Here is a 14,541-nt window from a genome sequence, read left to right on the forward strand (position 1 = left end):
TTCTGGCTTCTTCAGGCAGATCTAGAACCCAGTAGCCAGTTGTGAATTGCCATATTGGTACTGGGATCGAAACCCATGTCCTCTGTAAGAGCATCATCTGCAGGCTGGAGAGATGGCTCAGCGGTTAAGAGCACTGACTGCTCTTCCAGAGGTCCTGAGTCCAATTTCCAGCAACCACATGGTGGCTCACAACCATCTGTAATGAGATCTGATGCCCTCTTCTGGTGTGTCTGAAGACAATAACTGACAGTGTGCTCATATATAAAATAAATAAATCTTTAAAAAAAAATCATCTGCTGAGCCATCTCTCTGGCCTGTAAATTCTTTAAAATACAACATAACTTTAGATTCTTATTCAACATAGAATATGGAGACAGAAAAAAAAAAAACAACAAAAAATCCTCAGAAGTATTTAATCAGAGCTTTCTAAACATTTTTTTCTGTTATTGTGGGCTTTCTTTTTTACTTTCCATACTTTTTACCTGGACCGTGCATCAATACTAATTAGAAAATCAAATTATTCTCTACTGAAAATAAAAAGAAACTAGTGGACAGGTTGGCACGTGCCTGTACTCATAGCGTGTGGAGACAGGAGTGTCCAAGTTTATCCTTAGTACCAGAGTAGGTTCAAAGCCAACCCAAAAAAAAAAAATCAGTTTTTAACTCAAGATACTGATTTAAAGTGTAGCATAAACGTCTATGCGATACGTACCTAGTAATATTTTTAATTGCATGTGAAAAAACCAGAAGAGCAAAAGGAGTTTGGGCAAAAAAAGAAAACCACCCAGAATTCCCTTTTGTTTTGTTTTTCAGATTGTTTATAATGTAATTGTAGTTTTTCTTAGTAGTGTAAATAGTCAGTTGTGTGATTGGAAGGAAAGGAGACAGAGGTTGGACTTTGGACCTTTGTGGGTGCTCTTGAAATTTGAGGTGATGTCCAGAATTACAAGGGAAGCAGAAAAGTCACTCAGAACATCCTGAGCTTTCTCATTTGGATTTTTCTAGAATCTCTTCCTTTTCCAGTGCTTTTTCCTGACTTACTCATCTAACTGTCCATAGAAAGGTTCCCTTCCCTCTGTTCAGATGTTTCTGCGAGATGTTCTCAACAGCTAGCGTTGGTTTGAGCAGAATCTGTGTCCCACAGCTTTGAACTAGAGAACTTGACCTCCTTTCAGGCTTCTCTGAGGTTGATGCTTGTGACCCAGGGTCTGTGGAGAAGTGAGCTCCACTTCTGAAGGTGAAGACCACAAACACTGAAATTCTGTGAGGCCTCTGGACGGCTTGGTTTCAGGCCAGGGTGACCATCCAAGTTTGCTTTTTTTTTAAATATAAAAAGAATGAGAAAAAGCAAAGGTTATAGTTAAGTATTCTTGGAGCATTTGTTTTAATTGAGTATGAAAAAGAGGCCTGAACCCTTTAATTATATAAAGTTTTTAATTTGTGTACAATTTTTAAATAGCAGTTAGACATGGTCCTTTGAAAGTGACCTGACATTTAAACACTGCTCTGGTGTTCTGGGGGAGAAAGAGCCCAGCTGTGAGTAGCTGAGGACAGAGCCCTGAAAAGATGGACAGAGAAACTAAAAGATGGCCACTGGGAAAAACACCCTCAGAACACAAAAGGATGATTGGTTGGCCTATTGGACAGCTTAGGAAGAACAGAGGCAGCCGGGAGGAAGCTAGGAGCGCACTTCCCATGAGGTAAAGCAGCAGCCGAAAGGCTTCCATTTGAATGCAAGGCTCAAAGCAACTGCAGTGACCTTTGACAAGCAGCCACTGAGAATCATCAGAACCAAGTGCCTGACCTGCCTTGGAGACATGTGCTCAGTTTTAGCTTGAGGAAAAGCCACCTTCAGTGAACCTGGTCAGCGCAGCATTTGTTCATTGATCTGATGTTAACTGTCAGTCTTAACACTCTGGCTGAGTGCAGTGACTCACATCTGGAACCTCAGTACTTGAGAGGTTAGAGGGATGACACAGGTTCAAGGCCAGAGTGAGGACCTGCCTAAGGAAAAAAATGGCAAGAGAAAATGAACAAGTATGGACACTGTAGGGAAAGGATGAGGTAGGTAGGTAGGAAGATACATAGTAGGTCACCATCTGGGCAGGAATGTGCTTGGCATGTATGTAAGGCGATGCCCTTTTGAGGGATGATTTTGGAAATAAAATCTCATATCTGAGCAGATTCAAAAGGCTATTGCAAGCTGGGCATGCCAACACACTAGAAGGCAGGAGGGTCAGGAGGGTCAGGAGGTCAGTTAATTCTTGGTTATATATCTTGGCCAAAGGCAGCCTGAACTATTCAAAGCGTGGCTCTAAAACAACAAGAAGGTTTACACAAGCCCAGTGTGGTGGCTCATAGCTGTGATACAGGAGACTTTAGGCAGAGGGATTGCAAGTTCAGGGCCATCCTAGACAGCAAGACCCTGCCTCAAAACAGCAAAGGAGTAATGCAAAAGGAAGCCACAATAGGTTTTTCTTCTCCTTTAATTCAAATCCAAATTATGGCCAAATTTATTTTTTAATGTTTTACATATAAATTATGCATAGTAATGGGTTTCATTATGGTATTTTCATACATGTACGCATACCCCCACATACCCCATTATCCTCTAAAATATTCTTCGAAACACTAGTATCCCCATTCCAGAAAACATCTCTTAAAGTAGATTGTTGGTCCCTTGAGGACAAAAACCAATTCTCAGATATGTTTATTATGCCCAGAACAACCCTCAGTGAGTAGTATTGGATGTCGTTAAGTGAATGTACGAAAGTCAAACAACAGACATATTCCAAGGAGATTTCTGTCTCCCAGTGAGCTAATTATAAAAGTCATAATTACCCTTAGCCTCTTCATCTACTCTGGTGTATTTTTAATGTGCTGTTTGGTCTTGATTTTGATGCTCTGGTCTCACATAGAACCTGAAGTCAGAGCATCTAGTGGCAGTTAAAGAGTTAGTTACGGCTCAGCACTCCCATGGCTTCCCGTCCCTGCATCTTTTTGATCACTGTAGCCTTAATTACCAGCACTACTGTGCTTCTATTTCTAGTAATGACCAAAAGCAAGAAAACATGCACGTCTTTTAAACCAGCGTGGCTGTGCTGACAGGGAGTAGAATGTCAAATTTTAACCATAAAATAAAAAAATAAAAGAGTCCACAGTCTTTTATCTGAACAGCATTCACGGCTTCACTGAGGTCTGAATTCAGAAGTCAGGCGTTCTTAAAGCTGAGAGCATCTTGCAGTAGCTACCCACTCACATTTCAGACCGTCCTAGCTACAGAATGCCCTTGTTAGTGTATCAGTCCTACCAACCCAAACCTGTAATTTTATAGCAGTCAAATCTCTCTCTCTCTCTCTCTCTCTCTCTCTCTCTCTCTCTCTCTCTCTCTCTCTCTCTCTCTCTCTCTCTCTTTCTCTCTCTCTCTCTCTCTCACACACACACACACACACACACACACACACACACACAGAAGACACTTCTCAGAGTACACTAAATTTTCTGTGTTCGTGAATCCGACAGAAGAGTTCTCCAGCGGCTGGAAGAGTGTGCCTGTGGTCTGTGTACTGTTTTAACCCCTTTGATGCTGGACTCTGGGGTTGCTCCTCCTCCTCCTCTTCCTCCTCCTCTCTCCCTTGATGCAGAGCCCGAGCTGGTGCACTAACCTGCAGTGTCTCTGTGCTTCTCTTCTCACCTCCTCTTTCCCCTTCTCTTTCCCTCTTGCTGTGGTGTGTCCAGAAAAGGAAGTCGAGTTCCAGCGTGCACCTAATGGTGAGCCTTGCCTGCCCACCCACCCCCCACTCCATGCTGCTTGAACCCGCCTGCCAGCCATGCAGACCCATTCTGCCATGTGCGTGTACGTCACTCATCCTCACTGCATGTCTGTGCTGTGTGGGCAGGTGTGGCCTGTCCTGCCAGGCGGGGGCCATTGCCCAAGGTCACCCCTTGGCCTTAGCAATGGAAACTGGAAAGTTTGATACGGCACCCCTTGCTGTAGAGTTTGGATAGCCTCCCACAGTCCATTGTAGGGAGTGAAATTGATAGGGGTTTTGGGAAAAGGCAGCAAACACAGGGAGAGACTGTCACTCAGGAGACGAAGCCTATTCTCTAGGTATGAGCAGCTGTGTAACGAGAAGAACTCATGGTTGGCTTGTGGCTCTAAACCTTATTCTCCTATGAAAATCCCATTTTCCTGCTAGGTCCAGGGTTGTAGCCTGCCCACCCAGCCCCTCATGGGGAACAGCTACACTGAGAGACTACAGTAAATGCATCTTTTCTCATGGGTTACAGGGCACTAAGGGAACAAGCAGCCTCATCATTAGACCATCCATTATAGCCAGAGGCGTGGCCCCTGAGGTGTTACTCTGCAGAGAAGGCCTGTCTTATCATGGAGTGTTCATCCCTGCAAAGGTCTTAAGGTCAACCTGGCTTGTTAGGCTGGGCACCCTTCTCCAGTCAGTCCCAACCAGGAAATCGGGAGAATTCTGCCCTCTGCTGTCTCAGGATAGGAACGGAAGATGCAGTTGCTGTGGTGTGTTTTGTTAGTGATAGGGTTTTTGTTTTTGGTGGTGGTGGTGGTTTTTTTTTTTTTTTTTTTTTTAAAAAAAAAAACATGGGAACTTCTTTCCAGCCTATAGAATTTAGTAGCATCTTAATAGTACCTGATGTTGACTCAAGATTCCATGCCTAGCCCCTGATGACAGCAAGCTGGGTTATATGAATTAGACCTGGCCTATGAGGCCTCTAGGCAAGATATAGAAGAGTCTGGATGCATTTTGTGGAGAGAAGAAATGCATTCCGACCATCAACATATCTTCACTCGCGTTCTGAGCAGAGGCACGCTGTGTTTGTCTTTGTGCTTGTGGAAGAACTAGATTGTCAAACCGTTCCTGTGTGGCTGGGGCTGCACTGGGACCCAGTGAGACTGGGTTGAACCGCTCAGGGAATTGGAAGAGACAGAGAGCACTGATGTGGGTCCCTCACTGGAGATTGGCCTTCTTCTTTCCTCTCTAGCCCCTCCACACTCTTTCTTGGCTGCGTCACTCTGTAATGTTTTAAAAGGCAAGGAATATCCCTGGTGGTCGAGTTGCCATTAGGAATATTGACTTGCTGGGCGGCTTGTTCTTTCCTGGGAGCTGAGTGCTGGGACCACAGCCACAACCATTGCTGAGATTGGCCTGCCCTTCCCTGGAGTTTTGCCCTCGCTTCCAGCTGAGTCCAAGACTTAGCAGGTGGAAGATGAAGAGCAGGGAGATCTGTGGCTACACTTTATCCCCAAGTTGAATCCCACCTCGGAGGCAGGTGTTCTTGCTCATTTCCCTCCTCTTCTTCATATCAGACTTCAGGCTGATATTTCAAGAGGGGAAGGAAATGCAGGTGTCGGGAGAAAGGCGACGGGGAACCAGAGTCCCCGGTTTTTACTATGCTTTATGTCACCATCTTTCCTACCTGTCACGTGGGAAGGAAATCCTGAATTTCTTGGCATCTGGTGTGACTCTATAGTGACGTGGCACCTGGAGTAAGCAGAAATTTCTGGAGAGATGCTTTAAATAAGTCTTCAGCCAGTCCTGCGGTGGGGATGCCTCCAGGGCTGTCTGGGGCGCCCCAGATTCTCCATCTCTCTAACCGTTGCTCCCATCCGCAGTGTTAACAGTTGCCTCAGGCCTGGCACCTCTGCGCCAGACTGGGGACAAGGGAGGTCTGGGAGTCAAACCTGAGCAATTTTGGTGACTCGGGAGAACTAAACCATCTGTTTTCTTGTCTCAGCCACAGAGCAACAACAAAAACAGTCTCGTAAGCCCAGCCCAAGAGCCCGCGCCCTTGCAGACGGCCATGGTACCTCTGACTACGGCTTCTCCGCCTCTGACCCTGGCTGCCTCCTGCCCCTTTCCTACCTCCTCTTCTTGCCTTACCTTCCTAGGACTCCTCAGCTTTTGTCATTTTCCTCCCATAGGGCAGACTGCTCTGTGTGCTGCCCCGCAGGCCCCTTGCCCTTCATTCTCCTGCTTGGCAATGTTTCATCCTGCATGGCAGAACCACTGCTCCTGCTCCTTTCGCTGTGGGGAAAGAGTGATGAGGGCTGCTGGTTAGGCCTCCCACCCCCAAGCCTGACCCTTAGTGGGTCTGCTAAGGGGGCCGGGGAAGTGAGTTGCCTTAAAAAGTACAGGGTAGGAGCTCTCTTGGTACCTGATCATTAGTTCTTAGAAGCCTCCTTGTAGAACCTGCCTCAGCCTCTCCTTTTGCATAGTTAAGAACAGGAGGAAGGACTGGGGTTCCCCAATGTCTCTCTGGTCCTGGAGAGCCCCTTTGTTCAGTCCTCACTGGGTTCTTCATATCACAGAGCTCTCGCTGTTAGTGCTGGCTAGCTGCTGGGCTAGCAGGAAGGGAAGAGGGACAAATGGTCATACCTGCCATGCCTTCTACTTCCGTGGGCCCTCTTGTTACAGTGTGGTGCATAGGCCATCTAGGGAACGCAGAAGGAGGTTGAAATGAGCACCTCCCTGAGCTCAGCTTACCGACAGGGCATCTTAGGTCTTACTGGGAGACTATCTTTTCTGCTTTCCCTGTATCCCCTTCTTCTATGCACCCCTTGATGAACACTGTTGGCAGGGCCTGACCTGTGCTCTGAATCCCACAGCTCCTCTTGTATATTTGTTCCACGGGGCTCTAATCTAGGAAGAATCCTCAGACCCAACAAGCTTCAAGTACAGAGGCCCCTGTCCTCTCAGCTTCCTGAGAACCTGCCTCTTCCAAGCTTCTTACCAGCCAGTGCTGTCAGCTAAACCCAGGGTTTCCTACCCTAGTTGAGCCAGTATATTTGTTTTTCTTGTAGGGATGGCTGGTGGGCAGGCCTCAGTGGTCATCATAGGGTCTCTAAGGGTACTATATAAGGGTGTGGGGATCCCTCAGAGGAGAGGTTAAGTTCCCACATCAGGAGGGTAATTTTTATCTTCTCTCACAGGAACCACAAACCACCGTGGTACATAATGCTACAGACGGGATCAAGGTGAGTAAGCAGCCGAGTCTGCTTTCCTTCCTCATTCAGCAGGAACCTGGGCTGAGTTTCTGGGACATGAGTGGTCTGTGGATGTTACAAGCAGGCTGCACCCCAATGTGGATGTGTTTGTGGAGCCCAGGGCCTGTCAGTTACTCCATTCTGAGGAATGGCACAGCTTACCGACTCTGAGCCTAGGTTTTGCAGTTGGATTGATGTGGAGTGAATCTCGACTATAAAGCTCTGAGCAAGTCACTGAACTTCCTACCTCAGCTTTCTTATTTGCAGGTTATGGATAGTAATAGCTACCTCTGTGAGTTGAGAAGTTTAGTGAGGAGGGGGAAAGAGGGCAAAGGCCTTGGAGATACTTGGTGAATAAAGTACTTTCTGAGCAAGCGTGAAGACTGGAGTTTGGAGCTCCAGAACCCACATGATGGCCCAGTTAGAGTCCCAGCACAAGAAGGTAGAAACAGGATCTCCCAGACAATCTGGCTGGTTAGACTAACTAAATTAACAAGTTAGCGGTTCAGCCAGAGACCTTGCCTCTGTAAGCAGAGTAGAGAGCAACTGAAGAAAACAAACGTCCTCAGTCTCTGGCCTCCATACGTGCACTTATACCCATACATCCATGCTCTCACACCCTTACATACATTCACAGCTCACACCATACATGCTCTCACACCCTTACATACATTCACAGCTCACACCATACATGCTCTCACACCCTTACATACATTCACAGCTCACACCATACATGCTCTCACACCCTTACATACATTCACAGCTCACACCATACATGCTCTCACACCCATACATACATTCACAGCTCACAGCATACATGCTCTCACACCCTTACATACATTCACAGCTCACAGCATACATGCTCTCACACCCTTACATACATTCACAGCTCACACCATACATGCTCTCACACCCTTACATACATTCACAGCTCACACCATACATGCTCTCACACCCTTACATACATTCACAGCTCACACCATACATGCTCTCACACCCATACATACATTCACAGCTCACAGCATACATGCTCTCACACCCTTACATACATTCACAGCTCACACCATACATGCTCTCACACCCTTACATACATTCACAGCTCACACCATACATGCTCTCACACCCTTACATACATTCACAGCTCACACCATACATGCTCTCACACCCTTACATACATTCACAGCTCACACCATACATGCTCTCACACCCTTACATACATTCACAGCTCACACCATACATGCTCTCACACCCTTACATACATTCACAGCTCACACCATACATGCTCTCACATTTTTACATACATTTACAGCTCACAGCATATATGCACTCACACCCATACATACATGCACACCACACACCATATATGCTCTCATATGTACTTTCACAGCATACACCATACATGCACTCACACACATGCACACCACACACACACACACATACACTCCAAAAAGTCAAGAATGTAGCCGGACCTTGCAGCATTCTCTTTGGTATAACTTCCCACTGCTGGATTTTTACTAACATTTACTAAATGCCATGGGTCTGCTTTATAGAGAGATCAAAACAAACTTTCATAGGGGCAAGACCCAACATATCAATAATCAAATAAGATAAAATCTAGTAGTGATAAGTGCCCTGAAGGAGTGGTACAAAGTAAAGAGAGTGAACAGGGCCTTTAATTAAGTGGTCAAAGAATGGCCTCTCAGGAGGGAATATCGGTTCTAGAAACAAAACATCAGTGGGAAGGAGGCAGACAGGCAGGCTGCCAGGCAGATGATGCTGATTGCAAGTGCAGAGGCTTGGCCTGGGTAATCCCTAAAAGAACTACGATCTGAGCTCAGGGAGCAAGGGCCAAAGTCAAGAAGTTGGAGAGGCAGGCAGGGTTTTCAGTTTGGCTTACTTGGTGCATGGGTGGGGTCATGGGGGTGTTTGTTTTCTTTAAGACAGGCTCCCCCTGTGTAGTCCTCTGGCTGTCCTAGAACTCACTATGTACACCAAGCTAACCTTGGATTGACAGAGATCCGTCTTTGCCTTTGCCTCCTGATTGTTGGGATTAAAGGTTTGCACCACCTGTGCCTGGCAGTATGGTTTACATTTATTCCTGCAACAAAAAAGAAGCTGGTTTTTATCAAGTGAGATAAAATGCAGTTACATTATACAGTGGTAGTGAGGAGAGAGCTGCAAGTGTGGTGGTGATCCAGGTACGACTTCAGCAGCTTGGACACATTGCTGTGTAGCTGAAGAGAAAAGCTGGGATTTATGTTAAAGGCACAATGCTGAATTTGGGGGAGGTTTTTAACTTTTAAAACTTAGACTTGAATGTTTAATTACTTGGAATTTAACTCCGTTTTGGACTGACGGGGATAGAAGAGAAGGAAGGATGAAGGGTGACCAAAGCTTGAGTGTCTTTTCCTGATAGGAAGCCTGGGAAGGGACACTGGGGCATGAAGAGTTTTCTAATGAAGGGGCAAGGGTGGAGTAGAGCAACTCTGATTGCTCTGGGCGCTCTCGTAGGAACCCACTTGTTCCTGTTCCTCAGAGCTGCCAGGGCTGATCACATACATGTTCTCTTCGGCCCACAGGGCTCCACAGAGAGCTGTAACACCACTACAGAAGATGAAGATCTCAAAGGTAGGTGCTGGCCCTTGGAGGGGAAGGGACCCCTGCTGTGACCTAGGTACCTCAGCATAGATGGGCATCTGTCTCTTCTGTCCCTAGAACTGGGATTGGTACCTCTTTATACTGTAGCAGGGCTTAACCTAACTGGGATTTGTACCTTTTTATACTATAGGAGAGCTTAACCTAAAAGCTACTTCCCAGGCACTGAGATATGAGATCCCTGCCTGGTGCTAGTAGACCAAGCAAAAAAGGCTTCTCCTTCTTCACCAAAGTCTAGAAGAGCCAAATTAGCTGTTTCCAGGGCCAGAGCTTTAGAGAGCCATTCCTGTTGTTGATAATGATGACATCCCGGAGCAGAGGCATTAGTAGAAATAGGTCCTGGTTTTTCCCAGGGTAATTCTTGGGGTGTAGAACTTTGGGTTTTAAGATGAGGACAAAGGGTTGTGGTATAAGTCAACGGTAGAACACTTAACGGCCATGAACCTCTCCCCTCCAAAAAAAAAAAAAAAAAAAGAAAGAAAGAAGGAAGGAAGGAAAGAGAAAGGAGGAAGAAAAAACAAAAACCCCAAGGACATCCCCAGACTGACTGGAATGAGCTGGCCACTCTGGTCCTGAGTTCTGGCCAGGAGTGCTAGGGTCACAACTGATCTGGTGTCAGAAGCTACATTCAGCTAGCTTTGCAGACCTGTGATGACAACCGCTAACTGAAACTTGGGGCTGGCCAGAATGCCAGGAGCTATAAGGAGCTTGGGGGCCAGACCAGGGCCTGTTCTCCTGTTCTTTGGGTTGGCCCCTTGGAAATTTCTGCCTATGCTTTAAATAAGTGACACGACCTGCCGGGCCATAAGGAAAGATACGACTCCCATATCCTCGGGAGCCAAAAAACCTGGAAAGCATACATGTGAGTGCAAACAGTGCTTCAGGGCTGCTAGGAGTGAGGTCAGATCAGTCTGACGCTGACAGGATATGAGGTGTCTTCACTCCTGGACTTGTGGCCTGATGACCTAGCCCCTCTTGAATGTCTTATCCGGGAGCAGGGGTCCTTGTATAAGTTGTCTTAAGGTTCCTTTGGAAGCTACAAGCCTAGATCTGTTCACCTTTATAGTGCTCCCAGCCGGGAGGCCTCTCTGGCAGAGGCAGCTGAATGGGATGTGGTCCGGTGTCCACAGCAGCCCCAGGCCTCACCTTGCCCCGGCTCCGCAGTGCCAGTGGCTTGGGTCCTGTCCGGCTTGCTTGCTCACCTGCCTTATTCTGTTTGTTTTGGCTGCTCTGCCTTGCCCTGCCCTGCCCTGGCTGGCTAGCTGCCCCGCTCCGCACTGGGAATGGCAGCTTGGTGCCTGAAGGACGGAGCCCCCGGGACAGAACAGCCCCCTCTGCAGGCATGCAGCCCCAGCCTTCTCTCTGCTCCTCAGCCAGTAAGTGTGAGGGAGGCACATTCTGGCTTCCAACTCCCTGGCTCTTCCTGAAGCCCCTCAGGGATTCCCCCAAGAGCAGTCAGCCTAGCCCAGCTGCCTGTTAGTCAGCTTTAGGGGCATGGTGTCTGCCAGGGGCGGGGGCCTGCTGGAGGCACTATTCCCAACTGGCCTGAATTTGGAGACCAGAGAAGAATGGGTGGGAAAACCCGGTGTGGAAGTGGGGCGTAGGAAGCCACTGGGATGTGTAGCAGGCTTTGCTTTGACAACAATGAGAAGTCAGGTCCTTGAGTGGGAATAGGGCAACGGTACATTGTTAACAGCCTAAAAATTGTGTTGAGGTTTAGTGTTTTCTGTGGGTCAGCCATATTAAGAGCATGGGCTCTGAAAGAGACAGACCTGATTTTGAATCTTAGTTAAGTGTGGGGATACACAGTTAGCAATCGTGGCACTAGGAGGCTGAGGCCAAAGGATCTCCATTTTGTTCAAGGCGAGTCTAGCTACAGTGAGACCTGTCTCAAAAGGAAATATAAATTCCAGCTATGCTACCTTTAAAAGCCTGTGTAGTGTCTTAGCTTCCAAGAGCTTCAGTATCCTTACCTGTTAAGTGGGGTTGGTGAGGGGTACCCACCTCAAGCACTGTAGTAGCTGGCAGGGTTCCTGAGGCTCATGTTTATGTCTATAGTTCTGTGTTAAAGACACACCTCTCTTGGTTTCTTTGCCCCACACTGTCTATCCAAAATCTAATCTTCATCACCCTTAGGATCCCAGAGCTTATCCCCCAAGGCCTGTTCACTCAGGCTGCCCACCTGTCAGTGGTCTCTGTGGTGGTCCTTCCTGGCTTCACCTTTAGCTACGCTGTCCCCTCAGCTGTGCTGGCCCAGCTATGTTATGCTGGTACTGTTCTAATGCTCACATTTGTCTGTCTTGCAGCCTCTTGGCGCCTGTGAGGAAAGGCTTGTGGCCTGGACCAGCCTGAGGCTCCAGTTACAGTTAGGGTTAGCAAGAACTCAGTCCAAGCTAGAGACACCCCCTGCTAATAGTGGATCTCTGTGTGTAAGTGAGCTAACCCTGAGAACAGGACGTCATCATGTGCCCCTGGGCAGGGAAGGAGGATATCAACCTACCTCCCTCTCAGTCTTGTCTTGATTTTCTATAGGAACACATCCTGATTCGTGAAACTGATATAGGTTTCTAGATTTTCTGAAGCTTACAAGGGCAGTGTAAAAGCCATCTCTCATGAAAGAAGCTGTCAACGGCTTTTAAGCCCCAAGATCGTTTATCCCAGAAAAGCCTAATGGAAGAGATGAATGTTGTTTAAAAAAAAAAAAAAAGATCCAAGCATCAAACCTAGCTCTCTGTGCATTCTTTTGAAACGTCATCTCTAGTGTGATTTTGTTCTCGGGTAGACTAAGCTCTGGACCACTGACTAAGGGCTACAGTGTAGTACTTACTGCGGCCTGAATGGGCCACTTCTGGTGTAAGAAGTGGTTAAAGACAGAGCAGCCATATCTAGAGTTGCTAACCCTGTTAAGGATAGAATACACAGACTCCTGACTAGAGGGAGAGTTAATAATGTTACAGGCTCCTCAGCTGCTAAAAAACAAGATGTTTTCTGCAACCTGGTTGTTGATGAAGAAGGTCACAAAAGTCACAGACCCATAACTACTGGATGGGCTTAGAAAGGAGGTAGTCCTTGATTCTGCAGATGCCAAAAAAGGGGGGTGGGAAGAAGGGTGGGCTCACTCCTCCTGCACAGGGTCTTGAAAGACAGAGGAGGAGGCTATCTTTGACAAAGATCACCAGGGATCCCTAAAGGACTGAGGAGGGCTCTCTTGCCCCTAGGGAAGTTGCCCGGCAAGTAAATTGGTGGATTTTCCTCCCAACAGTGCGAAAACAGGAGATCATTAAGATCACAGAACAACTGATCGAAGCCATCAACAATGGGGACTTTGAGGCCTACACGTGAGTAAAAGCTCATTGCCTTCAGATCATCTCCCGAGTCCACTTCCATTTACCAAAAAGTGTCTCTGATCCTGCAGAAAGTGCAGTCTGGACCTTAAGCCCTGTCTGAATCAAACCCTAAGCCCATAGGCTCGGATTCCTTCTAGGTAGACTCCCCACAACTAAGCCTGCCCTGTCATCCTGACTCTGGATAAAAGAGCAGGACTTCTAAGTGGCTCTGCAGGCAAACACTGAAGAGTCTTGTCAGCTGTTGCTCACAGCTAACCTGCCATGGGACAAACAGAACTAATTAACAAGTCCTGTAATTCCATAGAGGCCTGACAGGCTTTTTACCCTCCACCCCACCCCTGGCCCTCTTTTCTGCAGGAAGATTTGTGACCCGGGCCTCACTTCCTTTGAGCCAGAAGCCCTTGGTAACCTCGTGGAGGGGATGGATTTCCATAAGTTTTACTTTGAGAATCGTGAGTGGGTTCGTGCTGCTGATAAACTCCTGCCTGCCCCTCTCCCCCGCCTCTGTCCCTACCCACCCTTTACCCTCGATACCTCTTTTGCCTTATCTGACCTTCCCCCTGCATCCTGCTCTGTTTGCTCGCTTCCTTGTGCCCTGCTGGCTTTTAACTGGCACTGCTCAAAGGCTTAGTGCCCATTCACTTGGCAGCTATATCAAGGCTCTGTTAAGACCGTCACCACTAGGGTCACTGTGTTTCTTTAAGCAGCACCTGTCTCCAAGACAGACTGTAAACTCTTCAAGATTAATTCAAGATGATCTCAGCAAGCAATGATGGAGGTCTGTGTCTGCAGGGTTCACAATAAAGGAGATTGCAAACAGGATAAGAGTGTGTAAGCAAGTAACAGAGCAGTAATGGTGAACTGTGAGGTCAGAGATTGTGGCGAGGATACCCTGGACGTCGAGGGAGCCAAGCATCTGGATAGGGGAGGTTCATAAGCTCCCGGAAGTCCCAGAACTGAGTCATCACAGCCTCCACCTCTACTTTCCAAAACCCTCATTCTTCAGTTTTCCTTCCTCTTATCCACTTCATCCCTGATGTCTCCTGTTCTGCCCTGAGTTTTATGTCGTAGCTGTTTTTCCCCACTGCCTCTGCGCATGTGGTTTCTCCACACTGTAGCTGCCTGCATAATCCCATAGATAGCTAAGTAATTCTAGGAGCCAGAGCAGTGTTTGTATTAGTTCTAAGGGAGGTCTCCTGCAGCCTCTGTAGTATTGGGATGAACTAAAGGGAATCTGAAAACAAGCATCACCATATGCAGGGCATATGTTGAGTGGCCGCCCAGCTCCCTTCACTTTTCCAAACCCAGAGAGCCCTGGGAACTTGGGGGAGATCCAGAGCTGGGTGCTTTGGGAATTTCAAACTTCAATGTGCCTTTTCTTTTTAAGTCATAAATTGATTTTGAATGTATTGCTTTTATGATTTTTCTCTTCTAGCCTTAGCTAGGGGCAAAATAAGCTTAGGGCTTTTAAACACCAGCCTAACCAAGAAGAAAAACCACAGGTTTTTATTAGAGCCACATGGT

General features: G+C 47.2%; 1 protein-coding gene across 8 annotated transcripts in view; it reads left to right on the forward strand.

Moving 5' to 3' along the window:
- The window catches only part of CAMK2G (calcium/calmodulin dependent protein kinase II gamma), a 57,485-nt gene that overhangs the window by 40,010 nt on the left and 2,934 nt on the right, over window positions 1–14,541 (forward strand). For 2 of the 8 annotated variants that reach the window (XM_080926917.1, XM_080926918.1), the window contains 6 exons: window positions 5,767–5,835; window positions 6,962–7,006; window positions 9,595–9,643; window positions 10,933–11,046; window positions 12,933–13,008; window positions 13,375–13,469. In XM_080926917.1, the coding sequence (XP_080783043.1) occupies window positions 5,767–5,835; window positions 6,962–7,006; window positions 9,595–9,643; window positions 10,933–11,046; window positions 12,933–13,008; window positions 13,375–13,469 (448 nt within the window). The remainder of the gene's footprint in view (window positions 1–5,766; window positions 5,836–6,961; window positions 7,007–9,594; window positions 9,644–10,932; window positions 11,047–12,932; window positions 13,009–13,374; window positions 13,470–14,541) is intronic. The other 6 variants (XM_080926920.1, XM_080926922.1, XM_080926919.1 and 3 more) reach the window with 3 other exon arrangements.

This window comes from Micromys minutus (genome assembly GCF_963924665.1).
Source record: "Micromys minutus genome assembly, chromosome: 12".
NCBI lineage: Eukaryota > Metazoa > Chordata > Mammalia > Rodentia > Muridae > Micromys > Micromys minutus.